At 51.5% G+C, this 14,060-nt stretch overlaps 1 protein-coding gene across 1 annotated transcript in view; it reads right to left on the reverse strand.

Moving 5' to 3' along the window:
* Positions 1–876: 876 nt before the first annotated feature.
* PHLPP1 (PH domain and leucine rich repeat protein phosphatase 1) overlaps positions 877–14,060 on the reverse strand; it is a 205,202-nt gene continuing 192,018 nt past the window's right edge. The window contains exons 14-17 of the mRNA XM_082700168.1: positions 13,837–13,941; positions 6,326–6,520; positions 3,979–4,207; positions 877–2,992 (exon numbers count right to left, since the gene is read on the reverse strand). Of these exons, the coding sequence (XP_082556294.1) occupies positions 1,856–2,992; positions 3,979–4,207; positions 6,326–6,520; positions 13,837–13,941 (1,666 nt within the window). The 3' untranslated portion in view covers positions 877–1,855. The remainder of the gene's footprint in view (positions 2,993–3,978; positions 4,208–6,325; positions 6,521–13,836; positions 13,942–14,060) is intronic.

Raw genomic sequence — 14,060 nt, forward strand, 5'->3', positions numbered from 1 at the left:
CTGGTTTTGCTTCCCGTCCGCAGCAGAGCGCGCTGCCTAGACGGGGGCAGCCTTGTCCCTTGGTGCCTGCGCCCCTTACTGGGCCAAGTTCATCCCTCCATGGTCTTCGTGAATTTCACAGTGTGCGTGTGTACAGGTAGCCAGACCCCGAAGAAAGCGCGGCCATTACCAAGACAAGGCTGGTCCGCTGCTCTGGCCCCCAGCGGAACTGGCAGCCCGTCACCGAGTCTATAGTTCAGGAATACTATTTGCCTGTCCTGGCACTGAGCTAGCTAGGGACCCCTGCAGGGCCGGCCTGAAAAGGAAGACAGGTCGGCCTGGGAAGCTGGTCCATGTGAGCTAGAGAGGCCCAACAGCATCTAGAACATGTGGTTCATGAGGTACGAGGTTGGGGCGAAGGGGGGTGCTAGTGTCTGCAAACGAGGCCAGGAAGTCGGCTGGCAATACTGGATTTCCCCCTGGAGGAAACCTAGTGCTAGTGGTGGAGACGGGGGCAGCCAGTTCCTGACTTTCACTGTTCACATAAAGGTCTAGTAACCTGTTCATGTGGATCGAGGGGTCCCTGAGAGAATTGGAAAGAACTTGGCTTTGTGGGAGGAGTTTCCCGGGGAGCACCTCTATATGACCTCTATCTGTCCCTGGTGATCATGACAAGAAATAGAAAGATGGGAAGACCAGCCCTGCTTGTTGCTGACCACAGGGTCCATTTCACTAACTCATTCAAGTCAGTTCACTTGTCGGGTGTTTTCCCTTCAAAAAAAAAAATCAGGCAGAAATATCTGGTAGCCCCAAAGTTACATCCATTCATTCCAAACCCAAGCTGGGTGTGATCTTAGAGACACACCTGGCTCCTGGGACAAAAGCAGATGGGTCTAATACTTGTAAATTTTATATTTATTATAACAAAAATTATGACATGTTCATTTGTGCATTCTGCTTTAATATAACTCTCGGTATGTCAGTGATCTAATTGAACGCTATACAATCATGCTGATTGTGACAGCAGTAAGGAACACGAAAAGTGTCTGCAAAAGTCAAGAGGCTGGGTGGGGCAGGAGAGGAAGGAAGAGGGTCGGAAGCCCCTTGGGTGCAGGCTGGTTTCTAGCAGCCCAAGATCCACCTTATTTGGACAGAAGTGCTCTCTCCTGGGTCAGCCGTGCACTGAGTGAGCTCCAAGGGTGGAGGGGGGTGGTGTGGGGGGGCTGTGGGGCAGGGTTGGGGGGGGGGGGAGGAACGTGGGTTGTATAGGCTGTGTCCTTATGCCAAAACTACAAAACATCTGAAGCGTCACTATACAACACTGAACTATTTACAATAGAAATTTCTCAATCAACTGTTCTCTCAGAGAAAATTAGTGAATCCCAGTGACTTAAGTCACCTGACAGAGTAAAGCAACTCCTAGGAGTTAGTCTCCATATTCTACAAATGTCTGTCATTTTCAAGACAAAAAAAAGGCCTCCCCCCCCCCCAAAGAAATACAGAATTACAATATTATTAAAGTCATTTAGCACTGGCAACCGGCCCTGCCTTCCAAACAAAACAACAAAAAGCCGTTTTAAAAAATATTACATTATCATTAACCGTTTCTCTGTAATATATTAAACCTTTTGTTCTTTGTCTTTACACGTCTGAGATGTTAGGGGAGGAGGTTAACAAATTTTAAATCCTGGGGTAGAGCATCACCGGAAGAAGAGTGGAAATTGTGAAAAAAATGGCCAACGCGAGGAGAAGGACGGGCGCGGGCGGGGGACGTGGCGCGGGCGTGGAGTGAACCCCTGGTTTGACGTGAGCCTGCGAGACTCGTGCAACTCGGTCTTTCTCGGTTAGTTTATTTGTGAACCAGCGCTCGGGTGGGTCATAGCGGCGTGTCACAGTAGTCCGGCAGCGGGTCCCCGGGGCACGGCCGCGGCGGCGGCTGCAGGGGCGGCGGCGGCTGCTGCTGCTTCATCATCTCCTTGACCTCCTCCTCCAGCTCCGGGGGGATGATGAACTGGTCCTCGGGGTCCGGCTGCGCCGGCGCCGCGAAGTAGCCCCCGGGCTTGCGGAGGGGCGCGTCCGCGGCCACCTCGATCACGTTGTGGCTCCGCTCCTGCGGCGCCACCGAGCCGTTGGCCCGGCGCCGCCCGATGGTCCCCGCGGCCGCGCCGTCCGGCCTCCGGGGCGGCCCCGGCTCGTCCTCGTTGGCGCTGATGACGATGCCCTCGTCGCTGGCCTCGGCCGGCGGGTGCGGCGGCCGCCGCTTCTCCTTCTCCCGCGCGCGGCCGCAGTGGATGTCCACCTCGACCTCCACGCGGCTGCCGTTGCTGAAGACGCCCTCGATGGGCTCCTCGTCGTCGCTGTCCAGGCCGTTGTCGGAGAAGGCGCTGGAGAAGGTGGCGCTGGACAGCTGCCGCTGGAAGCAGTGCGCCAGGCCGCCGGGGTGCAGCAGGCAGCGGGGCTCGCCGGCGCCCGCGGGGCTGCTGTCGGGCGGCGCGCCGGGCGGGGGCTCGTCGGACGCGGTGGAGCCCACCTCGCTGCTCATCTCGGACGCCGACAGCTCGCTGCTCATCTCGGACGCCAGCCCGCTGCTGGACGACGGCACGCCCGGCGCGTCGGCCGGCCGCTCCCTGCCCGCCATGCCCGCGGGCGGCGGGAAGAGGCCGGGGCTGGGCGGCGGCCCGGCGCCGCCCGCGCCCAGCTCGCAGCAGCAGAAGCTGTCCTCGGGGACGCTGAGCTGCACCACCACGGCGCTCAGGCTGTCGTGGCAGCCGTAGCTCTGCGCCAGCGTGCACAGCTTCTTGGCGGCGGCCAGCGCGTCGGGCACGTGGCGCACGGCCGCCACCGCCTCCTCGACGGACAGGCTGTCCCACAGGCCCTTGCTGCCCAGGATGAAGAACTCGTCCTGGGGCGTCAGGGGCACGGACTGCACGTGGGGGCGCGGCACGACGCTGGGGTGCAGGAAGGTGTAGCCCAGGACGCGCGTGGACTCCGTCACTCCGTTCACCTTGCCGTCCTGCGGGGGGCGGGGGGTAAGGCAAGTGGGGCACAGAGAACGCCCCCCCCCCCCCGCCCCCTCCACCAGCCAGGCTGGCCTCGTCTCTCCCCGGACTGGCCAGCTCCTGCCATGGGATACGAGGCTGCACGCGGTGCTGGGGTCCTGGGGGTGCTGGGGGCCCTGTGGGGGGGGGGATCTCTCGGCTCCTGCAGCCCCGCACCATCTCCCGGCACACAGGGTGGGCTCAGCACTTTGTGGGGAGCCAGGGACCAGGGCAGCTCCCCAGGGCCTGGAGTTGGGGACCAGGGCAGCTCCCCGAGGGCCCAGAGTTGAAGGGTCGCTGTAAACCCCGGCCTGGGGCTCCGCCCTGGCAGGTTTCTCAACAGAACCACTGTGAGCAGCTGCGGCCAAGCCACCCTTGTGGTGGAGCCGTCCTGTGCATCGGGTGCGAGGAGCAGCTCCCCTGCCTCCCCCTGCCACCCGCCCAGAGCGCTCTTCACCCAGCCGTGAAGACCCCGTGTCCCCGTGGGGGCTGGGGCTGCGAAGAACCGGAGTGGTACGGCGCTCCCTCACTCAGGCACAGGAGCCACGCACCAGAAATCACAACTGGCCACTAATGCACTGATCCGCGGGTCTCAGAAGATAGGACGGATCCGCGGCGTTGGGGAAAGGAGGCTCAAAGGCTTCCAAGGCCAAGCCTGCAAGCGGCAGAGTCAGGGTACCCTGATCCCAGTAGTGGATCTTGGCGTGCCCCCTCAAGTCCCGAACCGGAGCCTTCACAGAAGAGCTGGTGAGCCTCAGGTGAGCTAAGGCCACGAGGCACTGGGCAGAGCCTCGGACCCAGGGAAGCCATGGAGAAGTCGTTCATGATCCCGCTGTGATGTCTTGACCTCTCATTCAGAGCCTCTGCTTTGTGACCCTGCAGACTTGGGATGTTGCCGGCTTCTGCCGTGACCCTGGCCCCCTCCTCCCTGCCACCCCGGGGAAAACCGCGCTCTCCTCACCTCCGTGATAATGGCCTTGTGCTGTTTAATTCTCTTCCGTTCTTCCTCACAGCTCATGACGTACGATCGGGACAGCGGCAGCGGCTTCCCGTTCCGACAGAGAACCGTTTGGCACTTGCCCACATTCGCAGAGGTCAAGGTGAAGGACCCTCCTGGGTCCGTGGGATCGTGCTTGATATGACAGAGGACAGCAGCGCCTCCAAGTTTCTGCCCCGCGGTTCCAAGTTTCCTGGAATCCAGAGAGCACAGGTAAAAACCCAGACACAACCTGTCAGGGTCACTTTTGCTAACTCAGCAGGAGGAGAAACACAGCCCGGGTTCCACTCGGCCTCTCTCACCAAAGCAACTTGGAAGGGCGTGTGTGCGGCGTCTGTCCCCAACCCCAGCCCTCTTGTCGGCTCACAGCTCGGGGAGGGTCACTTCACCGCTGAAGGAGCCTTGGTCCGGCTGCATCCGGCCTCCTGCTCCCTCATCATGACGCTGCAGGGGTGGCCGCGGAAGGGCTAGTTCTCTCCCGTCCGCCTCTTCCCCTGCCCCCCGCCCCAGCGAGGGAACCGAGGGAGCCCTTCGACAGGCGTCACGACTCCACACACAGACCCACGCACCTCAGCGTGACCTGGACGCCCACGTCTTGACCTTCGTAAGGACACTGGCTGGTAGGAAGGAGCCTTTAGTTTCGGGACCATTCATGTTCTTGCCTTGCCTTTCTCTACCAGTGTTCCTTATTCCAGAATATTCACAGGAAGGACTGTCTAGTGACCAAAGGGCTGGAGACCCCCCCCTTTTATCGGTGACCCTACTCTCCGCACGGAGCACGCGCAGCACCCGCACGTTCGGACGAAAGGAGCCCAGAATTCCTGTCCCAAGCCTCCCAGTGCCCGGCCGACCCCGAGTGGTACCAAAGCCAGAAGGCGAAGACAGGCTCGTTTTCCAGGGCAGCCCTGCGGGTCCTGTCAGCTCCTGTCGACGGTCAGTGGTAGGCGGCAGCGGCACCAGCCATGGAAACCAGCGCTGCCCGCTCGACTGAGTTAGGATGTCAGCCCCAGGCAGACACACGGTTCCCCGGGGGCGGAGGAAGATCACTCCCGCTCCCACGTCCTCTTACCAGGGAAAAGACGGGCCTATGAATGGCGCCGGAGATGAGTCGACAGTCCGGGTCTGTGAGCTCGGTCCCGTGGCCTTCCCTGACCAGACGGGGCCGGAGGCCTGACCAGGGGGGCACTGCCTGCCCCCTTTCAAGGCACAATGGCTCCTCTGAGCAAAGCCAGCAACTGGACAGTACGTGGGGACCAGCACAGCTGGGGGAGCAGAGTTTGAGGTTCTTAATTCTTGTTCAGTGCTCGAGTGTCGATAGACAGTGGACCTCTTTGGAGCGCGGGTGTGACGGGGGTGCGTGTGCACGTTCGTGCATAGGAGGATTTGTGTTTGCTTCGTTCCCCAGGACACAATGGTGATGTGGCTGGCTGTTGGGACGTCCTCTGCGGTCCTACTACCTGCACCGGGTCAAACTCTGGCTGCGTCATCTACTAACGAGAAACTTGTTTTCCTTCTCTGTACCTCAGTTGCTCATCGGTAAGGTAAGTACATTCTACCCAGTGAGATAGTTAATGTTGCTGTACGGCATGTGGGGTATTTAAAACAATGACTGGTGCATGTTAAGGGATCACGAAATATGATCTGTTACCAGTAGTTAATTGCTAATGGTACGTGCCCACTGGAATCTGAAGGACAGAAGTGAGTCCAGAAGCAGAGCGCCTCACCAGAGCACTCTACCGAGCGCCTCAGGACTCGGGGTAACTTTAAGGCCGCTCCCAACCAGCACTCTGAGCAGATTCTTTCTCTGCCCTTGTTGCAAAGCTACTTGCTCTGGCGGATGGCCACGGGAGAGAAAGAGGAGCGCTCGGCATTGCTCTCGCGACCTTGAGCACACGCCCCGTGGCCTGGGCCCATGGCAGTGTGTGCCGTATGGGATGGACAGACAATTCCTTCACAACCTGCAAAGCCACTGCAGTGACTTGAGAAGGAGCAATTCTTTGAAGGAGGGAATGCTTGTGGCATTCTTCCCTGAGAGTTAACAACACAGTTTCAGTTTCTACAGTGACCAAAAGCTCTACACTAAATTCCTGTCACTGACTCAGCCTCCTACAAGGTCATCTGAGCACCAGTATGTCTTGAGTGGACACGGTCCAGCCCTGATCCTGACGCAAAACCAGATCACCTGAATGCCTCCTGCATGCCCTCGGGGGACAAACAGTGCTTTGAGACCACTGGCCAAACACTCGTGGAGAGCAGGGCGGAGAGCAGGACGGAGAACAGGAAAACCCAGCAGGGACAGGAAGGTTCTTACCTTTGCATGACAATGAACGTGTTCACCATGTACTCCTCCTCGTTTTTTGTCTTCTGCAGCTCTTCGGCCAGAATGTCACTCATGGTGCACTGGAGGAGGTAGGGTACCTCGACGTTCCGGTCTCCATCAAACACCCCGTACAGGGCCTCCCGGCTGTCACAGAAGTTGTTCACTGACAGCGCCGCAACACACAACCTGCAGGGCGAGAGTGATGGGTGCTGAGTACCTGCGGGGCGAGCGTGATGGGCGCTGAGTACCTGCGGGGCGAGCGTGATGGGTGCTGAGTACCTGCGGGGTGAGAGTGATGGGTGCTGAGTCCGTCCTCCTCCCTTCCCCAGCCCAACACTGTGGCCAGTCTCGTTGCCTCCTTCCTGACCTCAGACGGGGAAGAGTAACTAAGGCAAACTCACCCCAGCTAACTGATTCCAACTCATTTCCTAAAGCAAAGAAGAATGATGAACACTGACACCTCACATAGGCCACCCTCCCCCCCAGTCTTCTGATTTTTTTTTTAAGGTTTTATTTATTTGACAGATCACAAGTAGACAGAGAGGCAGGCAGAGAGAGAGGGAGGAAGCAGGTTCCCCGCCGAGCAGAGAGCCCGACACGGGGCTCAATCCCAGGACCCTGAGATCATGACCCGAGCCGAAGGCAGAGGCTCTAACCCACTGAGCCACCCAGGCGCCCTCTGATTTTATTTCTGAATGGCAGAGAAAGAAAAAGAAGAGGAGGTATGGGAAATAAAACAAGATTCTGAGTCCATACATCCACAAGTATTCGTAACACGTTTATTAAGGGAACTTCCACACTGGGCAAAGCTGGAGTGCCAACCGGAACACTGGGCCCTTTTGTTATGTTTTTTTGTTTTTTGTTTTCCCTCAAACAACTTAAAAACACAGGACAAAACAAACCAAGACACCAAACCAGTGGAACAACGGGATTCAGACACCGGCTGGTAAGAGGCTCGGGTCACAGAGCAAGCATGAAGCCACCCAGCTTACTGCCCGGAGGAAGTTTCTGGGCTTCAGCAGGGGAAAGAGCCAAGGGAGCAGGCGGCCGCCGGCGCTGCGGGCGAGCGAGGGAGGTGGGCGTGCGCTCTGGAGGCCCGGCGGGGCCTCTGCACCCTGAGCCTCTCCACAAGCGCGTTGTTTCCAAGTCACTTCCCCGCGGCCCACAGACCGCCCGAGTGAAACCCCGAGTGAAACCCCGCGGGCAACGCGGAGCGGCAGACACTCGAGGCCAGGGCACCTGTGAGCGCGGGGCAGCTTCAGGCAGACACGCGGGGAACTGGAGTCTTCAAGAGACAAGAGAGAACAGGAAAAGCCTTTGAAGAATTTACTGGTGGAAAAGATTTCAAAAGATGAAAACTGTAAACCTACAGATACAAGCAGCTCGACAAATAGGAGCAAAGAAAATGGAAAAACAACAACAGCGGCTGGTAATCAGGACTCAGGGCGGGGGGCGGGGGGCGGGGGGCAGGCAGAGGGACAAAGACAAGGACAGGAAACAAGCAGAACACAGCGGAGCGGCGCCCTCGAAGTCCTGACAGTAAGACACCGTCAACCTGCATTTCTAAATCAGTGAAAATTGCTTTCATCTCTGCCTCCTTGTTCTCTATCAAATAAATAAGTAAAATCTTAAAAAAAAATTGCTTTCAGAAGTTAAGGTGCAATAAAGACATTGTGCATCTGAAAAAAACTGACCAAGACCGGCAGCGTAAGAAACACAAAAGGAGTACATGAAGCAGAAGAAAATACCAGATGGAAATGATAAGGAATGACAAAGAGATGAGTAAATATAAAACTCATTCGAAAAATCATTTTCAAGCAGTGATTCCCAATGGGGGCAATTTTATCCGCGGGACACGTTTCTGATTGTCACAGTTGGGAGGGACAGTGCGGCTGACACGTGGTGGGCAGAGGCCAAGGGGGGGTTGTTTGGCCTCCTCTAAAGCACAGGACAGTCCCTCCCTCCCTGCCTGCCTCTGGCTCAAAATGTCAATAGCATGGACGCTGAGAAACACTGCTTTAGAAAATGACTATTAAAGTAAAAATGATAACCACGTATTTTGGGGTTTTTAACATAAGTAAAACATGACAACGGCACAAAGACCAGGAGACGGAAAACGGAGATACACACTGTAAGGTTCTTAGATGTAAAGTGATAGATTAACTTCTTATTTGAAGGTAAACTATAATTAAAGATATACTACAAATACTGAACAAAAGGCATAGCTAATAATGATTAAAGGAGATAAAATGGAATCATAAATCCAAAAGAACGAAGAAAAAGAGAAAAGGAACAAACAGATGAGACAAATAAAAAACAGTTGGCAGATTTAAACCTAACCAGCTCATTTCATTAAATCTACAAGTGGTCTAAATACTGCCCCAGAAGACAAAGTCAGACTGGATTGGAAAGAAAAAGAAAAAAAAAACCAAACCCCCAAACCCAAACCAAGATCTGACTATATGCTGCCTATAATAAACCTACTTTATATATAAAAAGATTAAAAGTAAAAGGATAAAAGATATACTAAACTAATCCAAAGGAAACTGGGGAAGATACATTAAGATTAAAGTATATTACAGAACAAAGAATATTACAGATATAGTCATTTGATAATGAAAAGGATCAGCTCATTCATCATAAAGCTACAACATCTTAAATGTTTATGCACTTAAGACAACTTTGAAATACATGAAGCAAAACTGATAAAACTAGGAGAAACAAACCCATAATTACAATCTCTCAGCCAATGACAGAATAAGTAGATAATCAGATACTCAAGACTTCAACATCATCAACCAACTTGATCTAATTGACATCCTACCCCAACAACAACAGAATACTCATTTTTTCCAAATGTAGAGAATACTTTCCCAGACAGACCATACTCTAGGTCATAAAAAGTCTCAATAAATTTGAAGGATTCAAGTCATTCAAAGTACATTCTCCATATTGGAGAAATTGCTTAGAAGGAAATTCATAGCTCTAAATGCTTGTATTAGAATATTAATGTTCTAAGCTCAAATCAATGACCTAAACTTACACTTAAGAAATTAGAAAAGAGCAAAACAAACTGAAAGCAAGCAGAAAGGAAATAATAAAAATAAACAGAAATCAATAAACTAGAAAGCAGAAACAGGTGGAAATCAACAAGACCAAAAGCCGGCTCTTTGAGAATATCAATAAAATTAATTAACCTCAAACCAAACTGATCACTATAAAAAGACAAATTACCAGTCTCAGGAAGGAGAGCACAGATCCTACAGATTTTAAAAGATAATATTATGAACAAGTCTGTCAAACTTGAAAACTAGATGAGTGGAATAAATTCCTTAAAAGACCTAAATTACAAAGGTTCATTCTAGAAGAGGTAGATAATCCCATAGCAAAGAAATAGAATGTATAGTTAGATACCAAAGAAAATTCCAGGCCCGGATGGCTTTTATTGGTAAATTCTACCAAACCTTTAAGAAAGAAGTATCAATTCTGTACCAACTTTTCAAGAAAACTAAAGAGGAGGAAACACTCCTCAACCATGAGTCCAGCGTTGCTCTGATACCAAAGCCAAAGACCTCACAAGACAACTACAGGCTAATGCCCATCACGAACACAGACGTGAGCACCGAATTACCAGCAAACGGAATCCAGCAGCAAATGAAAAGAATACTACATCACGCATGACCAGGCAGAATTCATCCTGGGCACGCAAAGCTGATTCAACATTCAAAAACCCATGTAATTGGCCATCATCAACAGACCACGGAGGCAAACATATGGTCATCTCAACTGAATGCAGAAAAAGCCTATGACAAAACATTTAGCAAAGCATGATTAGAAGCCAATATTCTTAATCTGATAAAGGGTGTCTACAAAAATACCTTCAGTAATCATATTTGATAAGAAAGAATCTGTTCTCACCAAAGCTATGTGGATGATGATAAATGCATGGGAAGACGCTCAGCATCATTGGCCAGGATGAAAAGCAAAATTACACCACATGGAGCTATGACTATTAGAACGGCCAAAACTGCCACCGCCACTGCCACCGCCACCTTACAACAGGAAGCACCGGTATGGGTGTGCGGCTACAATTCTCACACGCTGTGGCTGGGAGTGCAACACTGCAAAGGAATCTGGCAGTCTTAAGGAACTAAATATATATAATCCTACTCCTAAGTATTTACCCAAGAGAAAACAGGTTTGCACAAAAACCTGTACACGACTCTTTAGAACATTTACAGCTGTATTTGCTAGAAACCTGGGACTCTACATCGATTTCAGATGGTGAACGGATGATGACAATATATTCATGCAATGGAGGAGTACTCAGCGGTAAAAGGGAACTAATATGTGACATCACAGATGAACGTAAAATGTATTACACTAAGTGAAACAAGGTAGCCTGAGGCGGCGTCTTCTATAGAATTCCATCTATGTGACATTCAACAAAAACAGGTCAAGAGCCGCCAAGGTCTGGGGTCAGGAGGAGAACTGACAACATGGTCACGGGAGAATTCTGGGGGTGCTGGAACTGCTCTAGAACTTGACTGTGGTGGTAGTTACACAACCACATCCTTTCATCAAAACCTGCAGGGCTGTGCTCTTAAAAGGGTGAATTTTATTGACTATTATTGACTATTAATAACTTCTTATTCTTGTTCTTATTAATAAGAACAGTAGAGCACCTATCTACATCACGGATAGATGGAGATAGGAACCTGAAAAAAAATAACCTTAGCTCGCCCAGAGTTAGGGGATAAACAGTCCTAAGAACCATTACCCTTAACAGCTCACACTCACACGCCTGTTTACTATACAGCTCGTGTTGTTCTAAGTACTTCACGTATATGTGACTTGGGATCCTTACAACAACCCTATGACATGGACAGGCACTAGTTTTAGTGCCATTCTACAGTTGAGGAACTTTAGCCAAAGAGAGGTTGAGTAACTGCCCAAGGTCACAGAGCAAATATGTAGGAAGCTCAGATTCAAAGTCGGGCAGCCTGGCTCTTCCGTCAGTACTCTGAAATTCCTGCCTCCATTTATTAAGGAAAATAAGTCTTCCTAAGTTACATGGCTATTTGTAGCAAAGTAAAATTTAATAATCCTAATTCTATCTTCCTTCTGTAAGCTCCCCTTGCTAGTCAGAATGAGGCTATACATTTAAAAAAAAATCTTTAAAAAATACAGTAGTGATTCTTTTCTACTAAAACTTCCTGTTTTTTAGTCTGAGAAAGAATCTAAATTCTTCAGTTGTAGCTCCCTGCCTTGGTTTCCCCAAAGGATCTGAAATGATCGGCTAGGGAGGCAACACCACCAGCCTTGGGGAGGGGGAAAAGAACAGAGATGTGGGACCAGAAGGCAGGCACAGCCCCTCTCATCCTTCAAGATGGCAAGCCTCAAGCTTCTTGTCTACGCGACCACTTTATCGACAATTCAAAACAGAACAAAAACCAAACAACACTTGAGAGACTGCTGGGAAAACCAAAGGGGAAAAAAGTAAGGGGAAGTGAGGTGAGGACCCGGGCATCGTGGATGGTGAGGGGCCGGTAGCCTGTTCTGTAGTGCCGACGGTGGTCTGCAGTGCGCTCGCTGTGGGACCATGCGCGGAGCTGGGTGCTTATTGACGTACTTTTGTGTACTTATGTTACACTTCAGTGTAACCTTTTTTTTTTAAAAAGTTGGGGCATCTGGGTGACTCAGTCAGTTAAGCATTTGACTCTTGATTTCAGCTCAGGTCATGATGTCATGATCTCAGGGTCATGAGATCAAGCCCCTGCTTAGTCTCCCCGTTGGGGTTGGGTGTGGCCCCTGCTTAAGATTCTCGCTCCTTCTGCCCCTCACCCGCCCTGCTCTGGCACACAGTCTCACTCAGAAAAAGTAATGGTGGAGGGGGAATTATGCAGAGAAAAAAGGTCTAATTGGTCTCTTGCTTCATTAATATAGAGGAGTAGATAATACATTTTAGTATCCAGAGATGTTTAAGAGCCAATCTTGGGTTTCACATCAGTGTTCTGGAATTCGAAAGCAGTTTCACGTACTGGTGGTTATAAGCAAGACCTGGGTCTTTTAAAAAGATCTCCAGAAAGGAGCTCTGAGTGCTCCAAAGAATGTATTAATTTCTCCCCGAAGGACAGTACTAACACAAGGCAAAGTACACAGAACTAATACAACAACCAGAGCCTGGGCATAGCTGGTTATCCTGCCTTTACGGGGCGAACGGAGCAGAGGTGCTGAGGTGCAGCTGCCTCTTCTCCAGACAGCACAACGCCACGTCCCACCCTTAGGGAAAGGAGGACCAACGTGTCAGGTCCAGAACCTGATTCTGATTTCTGCTCAAAGCAAAAAAAAAAAAAAAAAAAAAAAAAAAGAAAGGGGGCAGCATGGCACCTGCAAGTCCATTTTTTATTTTCCATGAAAGAGATTCAGCTGGTCAGTGGTTCCCATTCCTGGATGCACACTAGAGTCACCTGGGGGAAATCTTCGAACACTCTGAAATGCCGGGCGCAGGTTAAAGATTTAAGTTCTTCACCCGACCGATTCTAATGTGCACCCAGGGTAGAATGTGCGGTATTACGGAGTCGCCTTCCACTTTTGTTCTTTCCCTATTCTCCGTATTTCATGTTGTGATACCTTAGCTAATGACGGCTATTCTAATTTATGGGAGGCTCTCCTTTTCTGGTATTTTCTGGTACTACTTATTAGCTCCTCTTCATAAAAAGCCTGAGGAGCTTGATTCAGTTCCCAGGAAAATCAGTATTTGCACCTGAGACAGGGAAGAAAGAGAAACTGACACTGAGAAGGACACGTCCTGGCAGCAAGACAAGCAGCTGACGACACAGGGAATGAAACGGAAACTCCTGCCAACCTAATTCATTCTTTTTTAAAGACTTCTTCATTTATTTTAGAGCATGTGCATGAAAGCCAGTGTGTGAGCTGGGGGGTGGCGGTGCAGACGGAGAAAAAGCCTTAAGCAGAATCCCCCTCGAGCACAGAGCCCCCCGTGGGGCTCAATCCCAGGACTGGGAGATCGCGACCTGAGCTGAAATCCAGAGCGGCTGCCTAACCCGCGGAGCTGCCCCAGCGCCCCCGCCCCGCCAACCCAGGCTCTAAGACACGGCTCCACGGGGCCACAATCACGGCCACTTCTCCCCGAATACTATCCCCTGTTTTGCTTGGTAAACAGGCTTCAGACAAAGATAGACTTTTCCAAGGGGCAGGGATGCCTTTCAAACCGGAGGCTTTCTGCAAACCCTGGAGTCTCCTATAGACCGAATGTGTCCATCACCCTGTCTCCTAGCAACATCCTCACAAAGACAAGAGTGTGTGATGCCACGCATGGCTTAGCTCACTGTTCTTGGAAGGCCTGAGGTGGCCTCCCTTTGGGGAATCCGGCTCAGATCGCTGTGACACGAGGCCAAGTGTGGGCTAGCACTGTGTGTCTCCCCCACCACAGGAGGGGGGCGGCCTCGAGATGCTTCTCACGCCCAAGTTTCACCCACTTGTTTTTCACCCCCGAGGCTTCGGTGTAGCCGTGACTCCAGACAGCTGGGGCTCCAGATGCGTCTCCCGAGGAAGGCTGATCAATCTTGAAGCAGCGGATATTACTAATGAGAGAAAAGGAAGGGACGGAATCATTAAAATCAAATCCGTGTGAAATGCTACCTTTCTTTGAGAAACAAAAAACACCTGCTAAGTACTCTGTACTTAGCATTTGTGTTTAATG

The sequence above is a fragment of the Mustela nivalis genome (assembly GCF_964662115.1).
Source record: "Mustela nivalis genome assembly, chromosome: 14".
NCBI classification, from domain to species: domain Eukaryota; kingdom Metazoa; phylum Chordata; class Mammalia; order Carnivora; family Mustelidae; genus Mustela; species Mustela nivalis.